Consider the following 18,677-nt stretch of genomic DNA (forward strand, 5'->3'; position numbering starts at 1 on the left):
TTCCACAGTAACGAGTGTAGCCTACTAAAGCAGTCATTAAACTCTCAGTAGCCCAACTGTTAAAGATGCGACCGGCCAGGGGTGCCTTCCAGAGTATCGAAACGAGGTATCGTTCGTTTTTACGCAAACCGATACCCGATAGTATCAACGTCATGCAATCGATACCATTAAAAGTATCGCAGACGATACCCATCCCTAGTCCTGACTGTACCAGTGTTTGGTGTACCTGTATTAGTGGGTATGGACTGTGTGTGGTAAAGTAAAGTTTTTTTTTCTCTTCTTCTTTATGACTGCTTTTCCCCCCCTTTTGTTATTGATGATATCCTATGCAAAGTACTGTGTTCTATTCATCTGTCTTTCAATGTTATATGAGATACATAAAGTGGTTCCTGTGTAAATAAGCCGAAAAGCTTACTAGGATCTCCTTTTAGCTGACCTTGTACCAGTGATTTATACTGTCATGAAACTGTAGGCTACTTTTTCCTATGCAACCTTCTAATACATTCTTCAATCAATCAATCAATCAAACCTGTACCAATGGGTAGATCGGGTAACCGCCGGTAGAGTCACCGGAAAGAAACTCGCAGAGATTTTTATTCCTGTATGTGTTTTATTGAGGACAAGGTTAGAAACTTTAGGATTGAGCATATCTTTCTGACGTTAAGATTAGGAATAAGCTGGTTAGGTTTAACCGTTTAGGCATAGTTTACAGAGGTATATATTGTATGTATATATTAAGGATCTCAATGGAAAATAACAAAGCCTTGCCTTACCCGAGTTTACTTTTAGTTGACATAATATCCGTGAACTGTACTGTCATGAAACTGTACCTTTTCCTGTCCAAAGCTACTAATAAATACCTCAATCAATCAATCAATCAATCAAAAGGCATAAACCATCAGCCCAGGCGAGTTTCTTTCCAACGACTCTTCTGGTATTCTACTGTACCAGTTGGTAGATGGACTCTTCTGGTATTCTACTGTACCAGTAGGTAGATGGACTCTTCTGGTATTCTACTGTACCAGTTGGTAGATGGACTGTGTGTGGCTCTGACTTACAATCTTGTCCTGTTCCGCTGACTCTCTCCTGCTCTTCCTGCGTCTCCGTGACCTTCGCACGTGACCTTCAATGTGCCGCTCCTCTGCCTCGCTGCTGTCTCCCAACACCTGAAGATCAATTTATATCACTTGGACTTTACAATAACATCCACAACAAGACAAGTCTTATCTAGAACCTCTTGTGAGTCCAAATATTGTATTGTTTAGTCCACTGGTTCAACTTCTAGGGGTCGCCCCAGCAAAATCGGTTGAATAACCTTTAGCCTATCGGCTGTTTGAAAAAAGCCGATGTGCAATTTTTTGGATGTGTTTTGCAACATTTTAACAACACAAATCTTGTATGGGGGTCTGTGTCAAAAAATATTTTTAGATGGTCAGATTTTTTTTTTACAGTATTATTACCGAAAATACATTAATATAATACTTTATAAAACATATTGTTAGAGTAAAGTTAAAGGAGAATTCTGGACTGCCGTTTTATTACGTTAATCTGATGTTATGATATCCCAAAACGATTGGCAGCTCTGATCGCGTCGGTGGGGATTTTACACTAAAACACTTATTTGTATCGCTCGACAATTTGCTTTTTCTTGTTTACATCTGACCTTCATAATGGCGGAGATGTATCCCCAGAGTTTTGTCCATAATGGGCTGTTGTAAAAAAGGCAAACGCCTGCTAGACCCCACCCCCTCCAGTCAGAGCTAACATGTGCTAGAAAAGTACTCAGTCTTAGATAGTGGGGGGGATGATTGAAATATCCCCACACAATGGTATAGCAAGCCAGGAGCAGCAAACAGCTCCATAGTTAGCACACAGCACAGCGCATACGCACGCACGTCTCACACACACATACACACACACTATAAAGATTTTTCTGTTCCCACGTTCAATAGATAGATTCAATAGGCTATTACTGACAGAAAAAAAATGCACAGTTTTGCAAATAAGTCATGCTTTTTGCATACACAGCAGCAGCATTGTAAGAAATATATGTCTCCAAGGGGGAAGGAGGGACAGAGAGAGACCTTTTTAAAACCCCCCTTTATCCGATAGCGCACAAACTGTAATGATGTCAATGTTGCATGCAATGTTGTTTACATATGCCTGGAGCCTCGCGGTTCTGTATTGAAACTGGGAGACTGCTTCCGGAAGGAATGTAAGCACAATGGTGGGGGCCAGTGGGCCTGGCAATATTAATAACTCCATATTTCTTATGTCACTGTAGGCTAATGAATGTATGGAGACAGTGAGTCTATGGGAACCAGGCTGATATTCATTGGTCTTCTGCTAGAGAGGGTGCGATAACACCTCTTTTGTTTAACAGTGCCTCAGTGAATCAGTTTAATGTTTGTTTAAGTCAACATATATTTGTTGAAGTTTATGTGTTGTTGATTTTTAGCTAAACAAATTATCACGATGACTAATTAGTGTAAAGTTGACATAAGAGGAATGTTTGATTATGTAACTAAAGAATGTAATTTGAACGACTTTGAGGTATATTTGCCATGAGTATTCCAACTAATAATTAGTTGACAGGCAGCCTACTGATTAGTCATTCATTTTCAGTCTAATTCGTCTCAAAATATACAACATGGGCAAGGAGGTTGGGAGCGCTTGGCTGTAGTTTCGGTAACGAGAGGTTGCGTTTGTGTTGATGAGAGAGCCAGTTTGCAGTGGAGAAAAAAATTAAATAAAAAAAAAGTAGCCCGGCCGGCAAAAAAGTGGGGGGGATGAGTTCACGTTTTTATGAAAGTGGGGGTGTTCCGTCGTACTCACAATGAATGGTGGTGACGCCCCTACTCCACCCAGATGATTAACTTAATGTGCAACATTGTTTTCTCACTCAATAGTAAACAAACCAATATAAAGTTTAAGTGTATAGACTATAGAGAGTATCTACACATTTCTAAAGTGACAATTTAAGGGCTTTTTAATACTCTAAAATGACAAATTAAACATTGGCCAAATTGTCAAATATTAGAGGCAGGAATTGTGAAAATAGCTGATCTACATGCTCACAATGCTCAGGCATGGTGAACATGTAGATCTGCTATTTTCACAATAGAACGGTGTTAAACAAAATGTAAAGCCTCAACTCTTAGTGCTCGTCAGGGTAAGAGGGTTCCCCAGTTCAAATATGATTATTTTGGGGGTCGCGGCCTGAAAAGGTTGAGAACCACTGGGTTAAGGGATGGAATAACATCAGATTATGGTAAGAAAAGCAGTCGTCCGGAATTCTCATTTAACAGTAGTGAAGGTGGGGACAAATTACCTTGGGGTTAAAGTTGACGTCCAGTGTGTCCGGGTGGTGCTGGTATGCAGGGACGTTGTGGTGATGGTGTTGTTGTTGTTGGTGGTGGTGGTGGTAGGGGGACTGGTGGTGCTGGGGGTGGAGGTGGCTCTCCGTCGGCCCTCTCTTCTTCAGCAGGTTGTGGGGAGGTCTGCGGGGACGCGCGGCCGAGGAGGACACCGCCAGCGACGAGGCCTCGGAGTCCGAGTTGAGGGTCTCCGTGTTGGTGTACTGACCCGACGACGGAGAGGTGATGGGAAGGTGCTGGGTGCAGAGGTGGAAAAAGTACTCACATTTTTGTACTTAAGTAAAAGTATCAATATTGCACGGTAGATGTACTCCGTTAATGTCCAGAATTCAAAATGAAAGTATTGGCATCAAAATGTACTTAAAGTACCAAAAGTAAAAGTACTAAATATTTGAAAATAGCAGATCTACAGGCTCGTAGATCTGCTATTTTCAAATAGCCGAGGTATAAAATAGGGCTAAAGTGGGTTAACGTGTGTTTTATAATATTATAATTTACACCTGCAAAGTAACTAATAACTAAAGTTTTAAAATAAATGCAGTGGAGTAAAAGTACAATATTCGAGATTAGATTTCTGGATCTTGGGTTCCTGCAAGCCAAAAGGGTTATCGCCCTTTCATGGAAAAAGACAGGGAAACCTAGCATCGCTCAGTGGTTTAAGGAATTGTCTTTGTGCCTTCCATTAGAAAGGGTCACATACACTCTCAAGAACAAACAAGAGATATTTGAGAAGATATGGGGGAATTTTATCCAGTATGTCAAGGGCAATGATCTCTCGTACTTATTGGAGGAACCAGATGTGGGGTAGTTGCATTCCCTCTGCGGTCGTTTGTCCGGCCTTGTGGCGTTGGACTCTGGGTGTAAATAGTGTAAATAGTATATGTGCTCTTTGTATCAGAATTATTTAATATTCTTATGTGTCGTGTTAGTGTCAGGTTTTTTGGTTGTTCTTTTTGTATGTTGTATTTTCTTTTTTTGCTTGTTTTGTCTGTATGTGATCCAGTATGGTCTTATATTATATGTTGTTTTGTATGTCTGTAAAAAAAAGAATAAACATATTGTTAAAAAAGAAAGAAGAAAAGTACAATATTTGAATCCAAGATGTAGAGGAAAGGAGTAGAAGTTAAAGTATTGGAAATTGGAAATACTCGAGTAAAGTACAAATACCTCAAAAGTGTACTTAAGTACAGTACTTAAATAAATGTACTTAGTTACTTTACACCACTGGCTGGGTGTACGCCAAGAGTTATTATGGTCAACTAAAACCAGCTGCGAAAAAAAGTACTCACATGATTTACGCAAAAGTGCAAAAGTACTCATTATGCAGAATGTCACTTTTCAGGTTTTCAAGTGTACAAACATCTTTTGAAAATAGCAGATCTAACAAGCTCACAATGCGTCGTATCGCTATTCGCATTGTAAACTTGCCGAAATGTATATAGGGCTAAAGTGGTTAATGTATGTTTTGTAATAAAGCAATAGAGCAAAGGATCTAAATGTCTCGATAGAAAAGCAGGGAGAATACAACCACCCCAATTTATATTGTATTAACATACTCTACCATACAGATTGAACAGATTGGGCTATTTTTGCTATTTTTCTATAAACAAACACAAAAACGAATTAAATCTAAACTAGAATAGCCGGGGACCCTGTCACCCAAAATGTTGACCTGTCATGCCGTACTTTTTATTTCTGTTTTATCTATTAGTTTGGTCATCGATAGATAGATAGATAGATACCTTTATTATCCCAAGGGGGAAATTCAAGGTTCACAGAATGAGAGGCCTGCTCTGCCGGAAACATTGCGAAAAAAAGTTATGGCTATTTGTATATTCACTGTCCCATTGACTTCATTATATACAAGAAAAGAAAAATATATACAAAAATTAAAAATCTGCTTTAAGTAGCAAGTGAGGGGTCAAACTAGGGGTCTGAATCCGTTGCAAGCATTTGTGTTATTTTCACAAAACTGAAAAGTGATGATTAATCACTTTTTTCACTTTCTTTTTGATGAGTCATTACTTTTCACAGTTTTTGCGATGTTTCTGGCGGAGCAGACCTCTCATTCTGTGGACCTTAATGAGCAAACTAATAGATAAAACAGAAATAAAAAGTATGGCATGACATCACAGGTTCAACCCTATTCCTTGAGCCTTTGGGCCTGTGGGTCTCTGACTATAAGCCTTAAAAAAGAGAAGGAAACAAAAGAACAACCTGGGTGTAGGTCCACTCGGGGTCAGGCTGTGTGTCTGTGTAGTAGGTCTCGTCGGACAGCTTGCGGCGGAACTGCCGCAGCGCCGTCACCCAGCCGCCCTCGTCTTCGCCGCCGCCGCCGTCCGACTCGGAGCCCATCTCGTCGTAGGCCGAGACCACGCCAGACTCCTTCTCCAGGACGCTGTACACCAGGCTCTTCCTCTTGGTCAGCAGGCTGGGCCGCGAAAGCTGCGAGCTCTGCAGGGCGATCCAGTTGCCGTCTGGGCTCTGAAGCACCGAGGATGCGCCTAGGGGACCGGGGGTTACAGGGCCGCACGATGAACGGCGGGAAAAGGAATGACAATTAGGGGTGCTAATCAAACAATTCGGTAATCCAGGGGTCTTCAACAGGGGGTCCGGGACCCCTAGGGGGTCCTCAAAGTTACTTCAGGGGGTCCTCCAAATCTTTGAGTGATAGAAACTTTTTTTTCTTCATTTTTTATATTAACCACTTGAACCCTAGTATCCATATTCTGAAAACCTTTGCCAAAAATAGACGATCTACAAGCTCACAACGCCTCACGCTGCAAGGTTTGCTAAGAGGTTTGGTGTAGAGGGGAAAAAGAGCAGACTAAGGACAGAGTGAAAGGTCAAGTTCATAAAGTATTGACAGATCAAGTGGTTAAATATCTGAAAATACAAATTTACATGAATCCAAAATACACTGATTGTGCTGTCAAACAATAAAACTGAGTTTATGGAATCTATGAAAAGGTTGGGGTGGGGGTCCCTGCTTCATCTCTCTCTCAACTAAGGGGTCCTTGGCCTGAAAACGTTGAAGACCCCTGCATTATAACAAATAATCTGTCGCATTGTGGCTGTTTTCAAATAGGCCATGTATAAAATAGTTTGAAAACGTAATGTGCGTTTCATAATTAAGCAATATTACAGTCACACCGGCGTTGCCGTAGGCAGGGCTGAAGTACGCCCCTCGAATGTAATATTGCGATTATATTCTGCCAGGCTTTGCGGGACGGACATATATATGGATGGACATACGGACATACACACAAAGCCAGATGTAGGAGCGGTTAGCACCGCTCAATAATTAATTTGATTAAATTAAAGGAAAAAATTGCAGATTTACAATTCACAATGCGTCACATCAAGTTCTTGTAGAACTTGTAGATCTGCTATTTCACTGTCAGTGAATGTAGTGCAGGGCGTCAGCAGCATCAGGGTGGTCAATGAATGCAGTGCAGGGCCCCAGCAGTGAGGTTCAGTGAATGAAGTGCAGGGCCCCAGCAGTGAGGTTCAGTGAATGAAGTGCAGGGCCCCAGCAGTGAGGTTCAGTGAATGCAGTGCAGGGCCCCTGCAGTGAGGTTCAGTGAATGAAGTGCAGGGCCCCAGCAGTGAGGTTCAGTGAATGCAGTGCAGGGCCCCTGCAGTGAGGTTCAGTGAATGAAGTGCAGGGCCCCAGCAGTGAGGTTCAGTGAATGAAGTGCAGGGCCCCAGCAGTGAGGTTCAGTGAATGCAGTGCAGGGCCCCTGCAGTGAGGTTCAGTGAATGAAGTGCAGGGCCCCAGCAGTGAGGTTCAGTGAATGCAGTGCAGGGCCCCTGCAGTGAGGTTCAGTGAATGAAGTGCAGGGCCCCAGCAGTGAGGTTCAGTGAATGAAGTGCAGGGCCCCAGCAGTGAGGTTCAGTGAATGAAGTGCAGGGCCCCAGCAGTGAGGTTCAGTGAATGAAGTGCAGGGCCCCAGCAGTGAGGTTCAGTGAATGAAGTGCAGGGCCCCTGCAGTGAGGTTCAGTGAATGAAGTGCAGGGCCCCTGCAGTGAGGTTCAGTGAATGAAGTGCAGGGCCCCAGCAGTGAGGTTCAGTGAATGAAGTGCAGGGCCCCTGCAGTGAGGTTCAGTGAATGCAGTGCAGGGCCCCTGCAGTGAGGTTCAGTGAATGAAGTGCAGGGCCCCTGCAGTGAGGTTCAGTGAATGCAGTGCAGGGCCCCAGCAGTGAGGTTCAGTGAATGCAGTGCAGGGCCCCAGCAGTGAGGTTCAGTGAATGCAGTGCAGGGCCCCAGCAGTGAGGTTCAGTGAATGCAGTGCAGGGCCCCAGCAGTGAGGTTCAGTGAATGCAGTGCAGGGCCCCAGCAGTGAGGTTCAGTGAATGCAGTGCAGGCTGAATGCAGTGCAGGGCCCCAGTAGTGAGGTTCAGTGAAGGCAGTGCAGGCTGAATGCAGTGCAGGGCCCCAGCAGTGAGGTTCAGTGAATGTAGTGCAGGGCCCCAGCAGTGAGGTTCAGTGAATGCAGTGCAGGCTGAATGCAGTGCAGGGCCCCAGCAGTGAGGTTCAGTGAAGGCAGTGCAGGGCCCCAGCAGTGAGGTTCAGTGAAGGCAGTGCAGGGCCCCAGCAGTGAGGTTCAATGAATGCAGGGCAGGGCCCCAGCAGCGTGGGGTTCTTACTGGAGTTGTCCAGGCGGTCCATGCTCTTCCAGTTGGGCAGAGAGGCAGCCTTGGGCTCCCTCTTCAGGGAGGCGTATTCCTGGAAGCTCCCAACCGCCCCAGCACCCACCTCGTCTGGGCCTTTCTCGGGGGAGTCGTCACTGGTCAGGGAGAAGGCAGAACGGGACCGCTGCAGTGTGGAAACACACACATTGTATTTTATTCTCATTGTGAGAGTCATTCTTGAACCTGAACAATAATAGATTCTAAGGTGGCTGTTACGTGAGGACGAATCATAGGTAAGACGATAGCTTTTTCTAGTGATTCGGCCATTTTGACACACGGAGACGTGTTTTCATGAACCAATCCGATACGGAATTCGGCTCTGGAAGTGGATTAGTGCGGTTTCGCATCGTTTTCGCAACGTGCGATGAAGTCATAACACCCCCTCCCCTGCTCCCCCTCCCCTGCTGCATAACAGTGTCAGTCTGTCAGACTAACCGAAAATGTACTCTTATTATTTGTGTTGTTGTAGGCCTAATTAAAACCCAGAAAATAGCCCAAACTGAACACATAGCGATCTATTAGCCCAAACCTCATTTGGAAAATATCAGGAGTATATGAAAGCCTTTTAAAAATGTTTATAGCCTACTATTGGAATCCTTCTCCAAAACAATCAATTACAACTTACTGCCAGCAATTAAAAGACGTAAAAGACTAGGTCAGATCAATTTGATTATTAATTAGTGCATGGGTCGCTTTTCCGACTTTATATCGCCCATCCCCGTAGATAATGTCCAGAAATATGCTCCCTATAAATGATGTTCCAACTTTCATCTTCCAGGTGGCTTTTATTGGCGTTTCACCTCGCTAAAAAAAACTCTATGATTTAACTTCAGCCAACTGGCTGCACTGCGGGACTGAATATGCGAACAGACGATAATAATATGGATTTGGGAGCATAGCCTAATTACAATGCATGTCTCATTAAAAACAACATAGGCTATATTTTATAGTTGAAGCGTAAATACACAGTATATGTAGGCTGGGAACATGACACATTTTGCTTGAATTCATGCGTTGTCAACTTGTCATGTAAACACAGAAAAACGAACCAACAACGAGGTGTAAACGTGTTGTTTTTTGGGTAATAAATCCAAAACGAGACCGGCAGCGTTTCCAAGCGTCCTGGTATAACAACCCTCTAAATTCTGTTCCCTAATGTCAGGACTCATGAAGGCTGAATTCATATTATGTGAAATGTGTTAGTTCCATTGGTCCAAAATGAATGCATGTATATGTACACACACACACACACACACACACACACACACACACACACACACACACACACACACACACACACACACACACACACACACACACACACACACACACACACACACACACACACACACACACACACACCACACATGAGTCTATGTAATGTCTAGGTAAAGTTATTTCATATAAAACTTAAAGGCAAATACATCAATTGAAACCAAAATAAAAACAACTAATTAACAATGTAATTAAATAATAAGAAATATAATTACATTAAAAATGTTGTGTGTTGAATACAGTAGCCTATTTCAACTAGCACCGAGCGGCAGGCTGCGTGCACACATCCATGCGCATGCACGTGACGTGCATGTGACGTCATGAATTTAGAGGGCCACCACAAATCCATATCACACCACTGGCTCTGGGATGTAGTGAAGTATTGAAAAATGGACATCCTCAGGTAAAGTACAAGTACCTCAAAATTGCACTTAAGTACAGAACTTGAGTAAATGCACACTTTGTTCACTTCCTACTATACAGCTGAGGTGAAGTCATTAACTGTGCTGCATCCTGCCTGGACAAAAATGCACTGCTTCACTAATCTCACCAGCAGGTGGTGCTGGAATTCAACTAACTGGCTTGCAGGAGAGCAAGTCAACATTTACTTGAGTGCTGTGCTCAAGGAAAACTTTGAGCATCTGTACTTAAGTATTTGTATTTTTGGACTTTCACCCTCATATATTTCTGACTCATGGGGCGAAATGGGGAATGGTAAAATGTGAATTAAACACTTAACCCTATTTCAAATATAGTTGTTGGTACTCCAGTAATTCAAATCAAGTTCAGATTTGACAGAGCAATTGGTTGTTAAGTAATTATTTGACCAGTAGAGTATCTATACTTTGACTCAAGTACTGGGGTTGAGTATTTTCCCCACCGCTGTTCACGTGTGGGTTTTTGAGTTGTGTGTGTGTGTGTGTGTGTGTGTGTGTGTGTGTGTGTGTGTGTGTGTGTGTGTGTGTGTGTGTGTTGTGTGTTGCAGAGAGCTGATGGAGATCTAGTGACGAGAATAGGAGGATTCCTGTGTGTTTCATCAAACCTTTGATCTACCCTGAGGGAATCAGAACAGCACGGAGGGCTGAGGAACTCTGTTTGCTGTGTGTGTGTGTGTGTGTGTGTGTGTGTGTGTGTGTGTGTGTGTGTGTGTGTGTGTGTGTGTGTGTGTGTGTGTGTGTGTGTGACACATATGGAGGACAATGACAAATATGTGCCAGTGGGAGCGTAACAGCAGGTGTGCTTGTGTCGCTGACAGTCTGACTGTGTTGCTGTAGTAGTAGTGATCTCAGATGGGTGGAAACCTTATGTCCAAAACCATTCCTCTTTTATTATTACTAGGCTACTTTAAAACATTTGAAAGCTTTCATTACTGTACGTTAAAACTTAAAAAGTTGAAATATGGAGATATATTGGAGGTTTCTGACAGCAACGACATGTAATTTTTTACACCTTATATGCTTGACTGTTCCTACCTAACTGGACCCAGGACCTTCTAGCTGTGAGGCTATGCTGCCACATTGTCTGAAGGAAGCTGAACTAAATTAAGTTTTACTCTTATTAACCTCTGCACAGGATTGTAACGTAGGCTACAACAAGGGCTTGTGTCAAAATAATACTACATTGGATCCATTGGATCACAGGTACTCTTTTTTCTGATGGTCTCCACCCGACAGCGATGATGTGTAATGGTATGACACGATGCTGGAAGGTTTGTTAAGTCACCCGGTTAATTCTGTGTGATTGACACTGTCACTATGTGAATGGTGGCATCTGATGCACTTTGAAGGCAAAGCCTCTGGTGGTACTTTGGTACCTCAAGAACAGTGTATGAACAGTTTCCAAATATTATCTGACACTGGTCCACAGGCACTTCACTGTGGGATGTTGAAGCCGCCATCCATAACTTGTGGTTCTCAAAACGTTTTAGTGTCAAGGACCCCAAAATGAATATGTATTTGGACCGCGGACCGCCATCTGAAATGATTTGGTGTGCCCCTTTGCAGCTGTACTGTAAATAGAGATTTATACAACCTGCTATCCTGTCTTGCTATTGCTGCTATTCTTTCCTTTTTTATTTTTTTTATTTGTTATTGTTTATTATTGCTGCCACGATGTCTGAGGAACCAGAATGAAGTAATTGTACACAAGATGTAGCAATACAAATCTTGAATGTTCTCGTTTAATGAGGTATTTAAGTAATTAACTGAATCCTCTCTCTATCTGAGATAGTGTGCCAGAGCTCTTTGCCAGAGCAGTACTAGTTTCTATAGTTTTTGGCAGGTGAGAACGTTTAAGATCCCCCAGATTCACAACTTGCAGCTAATAAGAATTAACCATTAATCTGTGAGGCTTAAATCCAATCATAGAATATTATATTGACAGAAAGCCACAGCCTTAAACAATGCCTCTTACACTGGGTGTAAATCTGAAGCTTAAAGTGCCCCATTATGAACACGCAGCTCGCTAATTGTTCGCTCTGTTATTAATGGCAACAATAACACGTACTATGAATGTTAATTACCATGCCCACAGCCCACAGGCGTCATGTTATTGTAATCACTCCTGAGTCCTGAGTCCTGTGCGTGCGTGCGTGCGTGCGTGCGTGCGTGCGTGTGTGTGCAGGGGCGTCACAAGGGGTAGGAAAGCGGGACTGAGTTACTGGGGCCCAAGGTGGAGGGGCCCTAATAACTTTATCTATTGAAAAATAGCAGATATACAAGCTTGTAGATCTGCTATTTTTGAAAAGTTGTGAAAATGTGTGAAAGTCTTTGAATGTATTTTTTTAAGCGAACATCTCTAACTCAAATTTTGCTTCTGGGGGTCCCTGGAACTAAATATTTTGAGATCGGGGTCCGTGGCCAAATACATATCATCTTGGGGGTCCTTGACATAGGTTTCTTGCACACATTTTCACGATTTTTCAAAAATAGCAGATCTACAAGCTCACAGCGCGGCACTCTGTGCCGCGCTGTGAGCTTGTATATCTGCTGTTTTTCAATAGTTAACATTCATGGGGGGCCCGCAGTGAATCCTTGTACCCAGGGCCCAGAATTTGGTGTGACGCCCCTGCGTGTGTGTGTGTGTGTGTGTGCGTGCGCGTAAAATATCAATGGATTTTTACGAATCATTGAACCTGACAATGCGCTGACACACTTAGCACCTTAATCTCATGTGCACATATTGATTAAACAGCGCCACGTTGTGAACATCTGCCAGCTGCTATTTCTGCCAAGAGCATAGCATGGTAACCGGAAGGCTCAGCCTTGAAACACGCTCGGGCCTAATTATTTTACGCCGACCTCGCGTAGACCGATCGTTCGGTGGGCGTATCTTGTGCTCTTGTATTTGAAGAAGATAAGGTTAGAAATACTTTATCTCAAGAGATGATGGCTAGCCAGATTGGTTTTACTGAGGTTAAGATTAGGAATAGGCAGAGGTGTAAAGTAACTAAGTACATTTACTCAAGTACTGTACTTAACACATGCCCACGTGGTGTCTACAAGTCAATTTCTTTGACGTCGCTGGAGGCCCACGACGCGTCTGACGCGTTGTACAGTAAACTATACTGTACTGTAGCTACTGCACTTGGCTACCGCGGTGATGAAACAAACTCCATTTCCCAACATGCAGCGCGCAATTACGTCACCCGGACGTGCTGTGTGTCTCGTTGACTTCCTGTTTAGCGGCTGCACAAAAATGCTGTTTTCTCCGGATTCTCTTCCTTTTTTCATTTTTTTCTCAAAACGGCAGCCTCTTCTACATGCCGTAACACAAACACTGTGGCTTAGAAATGATAAAAAACGGTCCTGACTGAAAGAAATGATTTTCGCGAAATAAACAGGACACACTCGGATTACATTTACTCGGATTACTTTTCTCGCCAGTACTCTCGCCGGTAGGTAAAATGACGCGTTGCCATGGGCACCAGCAAATTAAGACATCAAAACCACGTGGGCGTCCGATGTGTTAAGTAGAATTTTGAGGTATTTCAATTTGTTATACTTTTACTTCTACTCCACTACATCTTGGATCCAAATGTTGTACTTTTACTCCACTACTTTTATTTGAAAACTTTAGTTACTAGTTACTTTGTAGGTTTTGATTTTCATTACAAAACATACATTACCCACTTCAGACATACATACATTCTCGCCATTTTAAAATAGCAGATCTACAAGCTCACAATAGATATTCTATTTTCAAAAGATGTTTATACATTGAAAAGGGACATTCTACATAATGAGCACTTTCTACTTTTGGTTCTTTAAGTACATTTTGACACCAATACTTTTGTACTTTTACTTGAATTCCGGAATTTTCCCGAGAATTTCCTGTTTTTGAAAAAAAAAAAAAAAAAAAAAAAAAAAAATATATATATATATATATATATATATATATATATATATGTGTGTTGAATAGAAACACATATATGAAGCTTATTTTTTATGTTTTTACTAATGTCGTGAGTAATATCGATATCGAGGTTTTCAACAACGTTATCGAATATCGAAGGTTTTCCTAATATCGCCCAGCTTTAGTGGGCAGCTACTTTACCACTGCGCTACCCGAGCGCCCTTGCAGTTTCAATGTTTGCATCATAGACTGTAAAAAAATATCGACAGTGGAAAGCCATTGGTTTCTATGCTGCGCAAATGAAGCTTTTTTGGCCGTTGTTTTTACTAATGTCGTGAGTAATATCGATATCGAGGTTTTCAACAACGTTATCGAATATCGAAGGTTTTCCTAATATCGCCCAGCTTTAGTGGGCAGCTACTTTACCACTGCGCTACCCGAGCGCCCTTGCAGTTTCAATGTTTGCATCATAGACTGTAAAAAAATATCGACAGTGGAAAGCCATTGGTTTCTATGCTGCGCAAATGAAGCTTTTTTGGCCGTTGTATGGGTGCCGGCATCATCGTTTTAATGGTACCAAAGGCATGCTATTGGCTGCCAACGGTCACGCGCAACCGCAGGGATACATGGGACATTGTCTTGAGCTACGTGTAACGTATTTCTACATTGCAGTATTGATACTTTTACTTAAAGGAGCTAGTCAACTTTTTCTTGAAAAACGGATGCTAAAATAAAAATAATGTTTCGAAAATATTTTATAAAAAATAAGCTTCATATATGTGTTTCTATTCAACACACACATATATATATATATATATATATATATATATATATATATATATTTTTTGTGTGTGTGTGTGTGTGTGTGTGTGTGTGTGTGTGTGTGTGTGTGTGTGTGTGTGTGTGTGTGTGTGTGTGTGTGCGTGCGTGCGTGCCGTTGGCTGTTTGTAGGTCCTGAGATTTGGGTCATCCAAACAGGAGCTAAAGGGAAAATGCCTGGCCTACTGTAGGTACAGTACATATGGTGAGGTGGAGCTGAGAAGAATGAAAAGGGAAACAGCAGTGGAGTGCAGCCCAGCCTGTAGTAATTAAGCAATATTACACGAGAGGGTATGCTATATCGCCAGGTATCATCACACCTGCGTTGCCTCAGGAACGAGCCCGAAGGGCAAGTTCCGTTGGCAGTGCAGAAGTGAAATGAATGAAGTGAGGGGAAATGAGGCATGTGTATTGTGTAGTGTGCATGCATGGATATGCTATGCATTATCTGTGTTAGGCAGGCAGTTGACCTAAAGCAGAAAAACATTAAAAACTATATAGTGGAATTGTTTTTACTAATGTCGTGAGTAATATCGATATCGAGGTTTTCAACAACGTTATCGAATATCGAAGGTTTTCCTAATATCGCCCAGCTTTAGTGGGCAGCTACTTTACCACTGCGCTACCCGAGCGCCCTTGCAGTTTCAATGTTTGCATCATAGACTGTAAAAAAATATCGACAGTGGAAAGCCATTGGTTTCTATGCTGCGCAAATGAAGCTTTTTTGGCCGTTGTATGGGTGCCGGCATCATCGTTTTTTTTTTTTTTTCTATAATTTTTATCCCACAATTTTGTAACCCATTTTTTCACCCAGTGCCAATTGCCTATGTAATCCTGGGCTCTGCTCTCCCTCTGCCAACCTGGGGAGGCAACGGACTGACCTCATGCTTCCTTCTATGCATGAGGAGTCCAAGTTGCTTCTTTTCACCTGACAGTGGAGATTTCCCTGGTTTGGACATAGCGCGTGGAAGGAACACGTTATTCCAACCAGTTCCTTTCCCCTCCATCAGGCGCCCCGGCTGGCCAGGGGGAGGCATTATTGAGACCAGGATTACGTGCATGTTTTTGTGAGGGTATCAACCCTAGGAGACACGGGGAGAACATGCAAACTCCACACAGAAAGGTCCTATCGCCAACCCCACCTAGGGGCATCATCGTTTTAATGGTACCAAAGGCATGCTATTGGCTGCCAACGGTCACGCGCAACCGCAGGGATACATGGGACATTGTCTTGAGCTACGTGTAACGTATTTCTACATTGCAGTATTGATACTTTTACTTAAAGGAGCTAGTCAACTTTTTCTTGAAAAACGGATGCTAAAATAAAAATAATGTTTCGAAAATATTTTATAAAAAATAAGCTTCATATATGTGTTTCTATTCAACACACACATATACATATATATATATATATATATATATATATATATATTTTTTTTTTTTTTTTTTTTTTTTTTTTTTCAAAAACAGGAAATTCTCGGGATTATCGGGCCTGGCAGGGAGGGACATTAGCATATTCTCGGGACTATCGGGCCTAGCAGGGAATGAGTTAGGAATAGGGTTAGGTATTGGCACTGTTTTACTGAGGTTAGGGTTAGGAATGAGGTTACATTTAACCGTTTAGGCATAGTTTACTGATGTTATTATGTTTAGGAATCAAGCGGTTAAATACGTATCTGAAAAGACAAATTGACATGAATCCAAAATACACTGATGATTGTGCTGTTTAACACTGACACTATAGAATCTCTGAAAAGGTTGTGGGGGTCCCTGCTTCATCTCTCTCTCAACTAAGGGGTCCTTGGCCTGAAAACGTTGAAGAACCCTGCTATAGGCTGCACCGAAGAGATGATTAACTTTTGGGGGCAAAAGGTCAAAGTCACAATCAAGGTTCAAAATGACAATAATCAGTAAGAACTCATATAGATATACAAAATAGGGTTCACACTCCCGGGTGTGTTGATGGAAAATAGCACACAGGCATCATTTGACGCATATACACAAATTCTGCCAAGCAATTACACCAGCTGGTGTGTGTGTGTGTGTGTGTGTGTGTGTGTGTGTGTGTGTGTGTGTGTGTGTGTGTGTGTGTGTGTGTGTGTGTGTGTGTGCGTGCGTGCCGTTGGCTGTTTGTAGGTCCTGAGATTTGGGTCATCCAAACAGGAGCTAAAGGGAAAATGCCTGGCCTACTGTAGGTACAGTACATATGGTGAGGTGGAGCTGAGAAGAATGAAAAGGGAAACAGCAGTGGAGTGCAGCCCAGCCTGTAGTAATTAAGCAATATTACACGAGAGGGTATGCTATATCGCCAGGTATCATCACACCTGCGTTGCCTCAGGAACGAGCCCGAAGGGCAAGTTCCGTTGGCAGTGCAGAAGTGAAATGAATGAAGTGAGGGGAAATGAGGCATGTGTATTGTGTAGTGTGCATGCATGGATATGCTATGCATTATCTGTGTTAGGCAGGCAGTTGACCTAAAGCAGAAAAACATTAAAAACTATATAGTGGAATTGTTTTTACTAATGTCGTGAGTAATATCGATATCGAGGTTTTCAACAACGTTATCGAATATCGAAGGTTTTCCTAATATCGCCCAGCTTTAGTGGGCAGCTACTTTACCACTGCGCTACCCGAGCGCCCTTGCAGTTTCAATGTTTGCATCATAGACTGTAAAAAAATATCGACAGTGGAAAGCCATTGGTTTCTATGCTGCGCAAATGAAGCTTTTTTGGCCGTTGTATGGGTGCCGGCATCATCGTTTTAATGGTACCAAAGGCATGCTATTGGCTGCCAACGGTCACGCGCAACCGCAGGGATACATGGGACATTGTCTTGAGCTTGCCGAAAATAAAGCACACGAAGAAGAATCATCACAAGCCTATGATCACAAGCCCCTCCTATAGCATACACTGCTTTAACATCAATTATAACATAAACTGGACCATATTTTCACAAAACGCATATCATGGTGATTGAAACGAGGCTTTAAACTAGCAACAGGAACCATAAAGTATTTATGACAATGTTTATTAAGGTAAGAAAATCAAATGTAAAAGTTCAGGGGCAATGAATGGAATCCTATGGAGAACATGCTGCTTCTGGTGCCAGAACAGCACAACTAAAGCGGCCAATCATAAGAACTTTGAGTTCCTTGTTTGCTTCATTTTAAATGGGGACAACTACACCCCTGGTTTGCATAGAAATAAGTTGTCTACAGACTGACCCACAGAGTGGAGGAGGAGGTCTTGAGCTGGTCCTGGCCTCCCTGGGAGGAGGAGGTGTGAGGCTGGGAGGGAGATGGCAGGTTGGCAGCTTGAATCAGAGGATGATGATTGGACTGGGGCCAGACCAAGTCATAGTCTGCCTGCATCTCAGAACGCCTCCTTCTCTGGATGATCTGAAAGACAGACATTGATCCATAATCACACAGCGGCCATTTTGCTATTATTACCTTGTGTATGTTGCAAACCACGCCCCCACCAACTAGCTATGCTTGTCCTCCCTTGGCTAGCTCTGGGAGACACCTGCGTTATGCGTTGTCTTAGGCCTAGGCCAGACGGAGCTGGATATTTCATACATCCCGTTTTTTCAGATATCCACATCGAAAAATATCTCGGTCCACACGACAAAGCTATCTAGGTCTAAAATAATCTGAGTCCCCAGACCTCCACTAGGGGGACAAGCACACACACAGTAAAGTCTTCAGAGATTTCCGGGTTCCATGTCTACACGGTTCCAGTGAATCGGATATTTTTCAATGTCTCCACTTATTTATCCGGTTTCAAAAATATCCAGCTTCGCGGCCAAAATATCCAGCTTCGTGTGACTGCAAGCCCCAACCGCACAAAAAAATGTCTAGCAAATGTCTAGCTTCAGAAATATCCAGCTCCGTGTAGCCGGCACCTAAGTGCAGTGGTTGTCAAACCTTTTGGGCTTCAGTAGCCTACCCCCTTTTCCTGATTGCTGAATCCAAGTACCCCTTTAAAAACTCATACCCCGCCATTTGCAAATACCTTCGTACTTTCATATGCCTCTGTCTCCATAGACTTCCATGTAATTCATAGTGCACTGATAATGTCATGTCCATGCCTAGATCATGCACCACGTGTTTGCACATTGCTCACAGCTTCAAACAAAAAAATCCAAATGGAAATCCG

General features: G+C 42.7%; 1 protein-coding gene across 1 annotated transcript in view; it reads right to left on the reverse strand.

Annotated features, from left to right (window-relative positions):
* The window catches only part of LOC308306676 (rab effector MyRIP-like), a gene marked incomplete at both ends in the record, with an annotated part of 272,832 nt that overhangs the window by 20,812 nt on the left and 233,343 nt on the right, over nt 1-18,677 (reverse strand). Inside the window, 5 exons of the mRNA XM_080751717.1 lie at nt 1,023-1,166; nt 3,332-3,613; nt 5,595-5,881; nt 8,029-8,197; nt 17,744-17,917. Of these exons, the coding sequence (XP_080607843.1) occupies nt 1,023-1,166; nt 3,332-3,613; nt 5,595-5,881; nt 8,029-8,197; nt 17,744-17,917 (1,056 nt within the window). The remainder of the gene's footprint in view (nt 1-1,022; nt 1,167-3,331; nt 3,614-5,594; nt 5,882-8,028; nt 8,198-17,743; nt 17,918-18,677) is intronic.

The sequence above is a fragment of the Nannobrachium achirus genome (genome assembly GCF_963921795.1).
Source record: "Nannobrachium achirus genome assembly, chromosome: 21".
NCBI classification, from domain to species: domain Eukaryota; kingdom Metazoa; phylum Chordata; class Actinopteri; order Myctophiformes; family Myctophidae; genus Nannobrachium; species Nannobrachium achirus.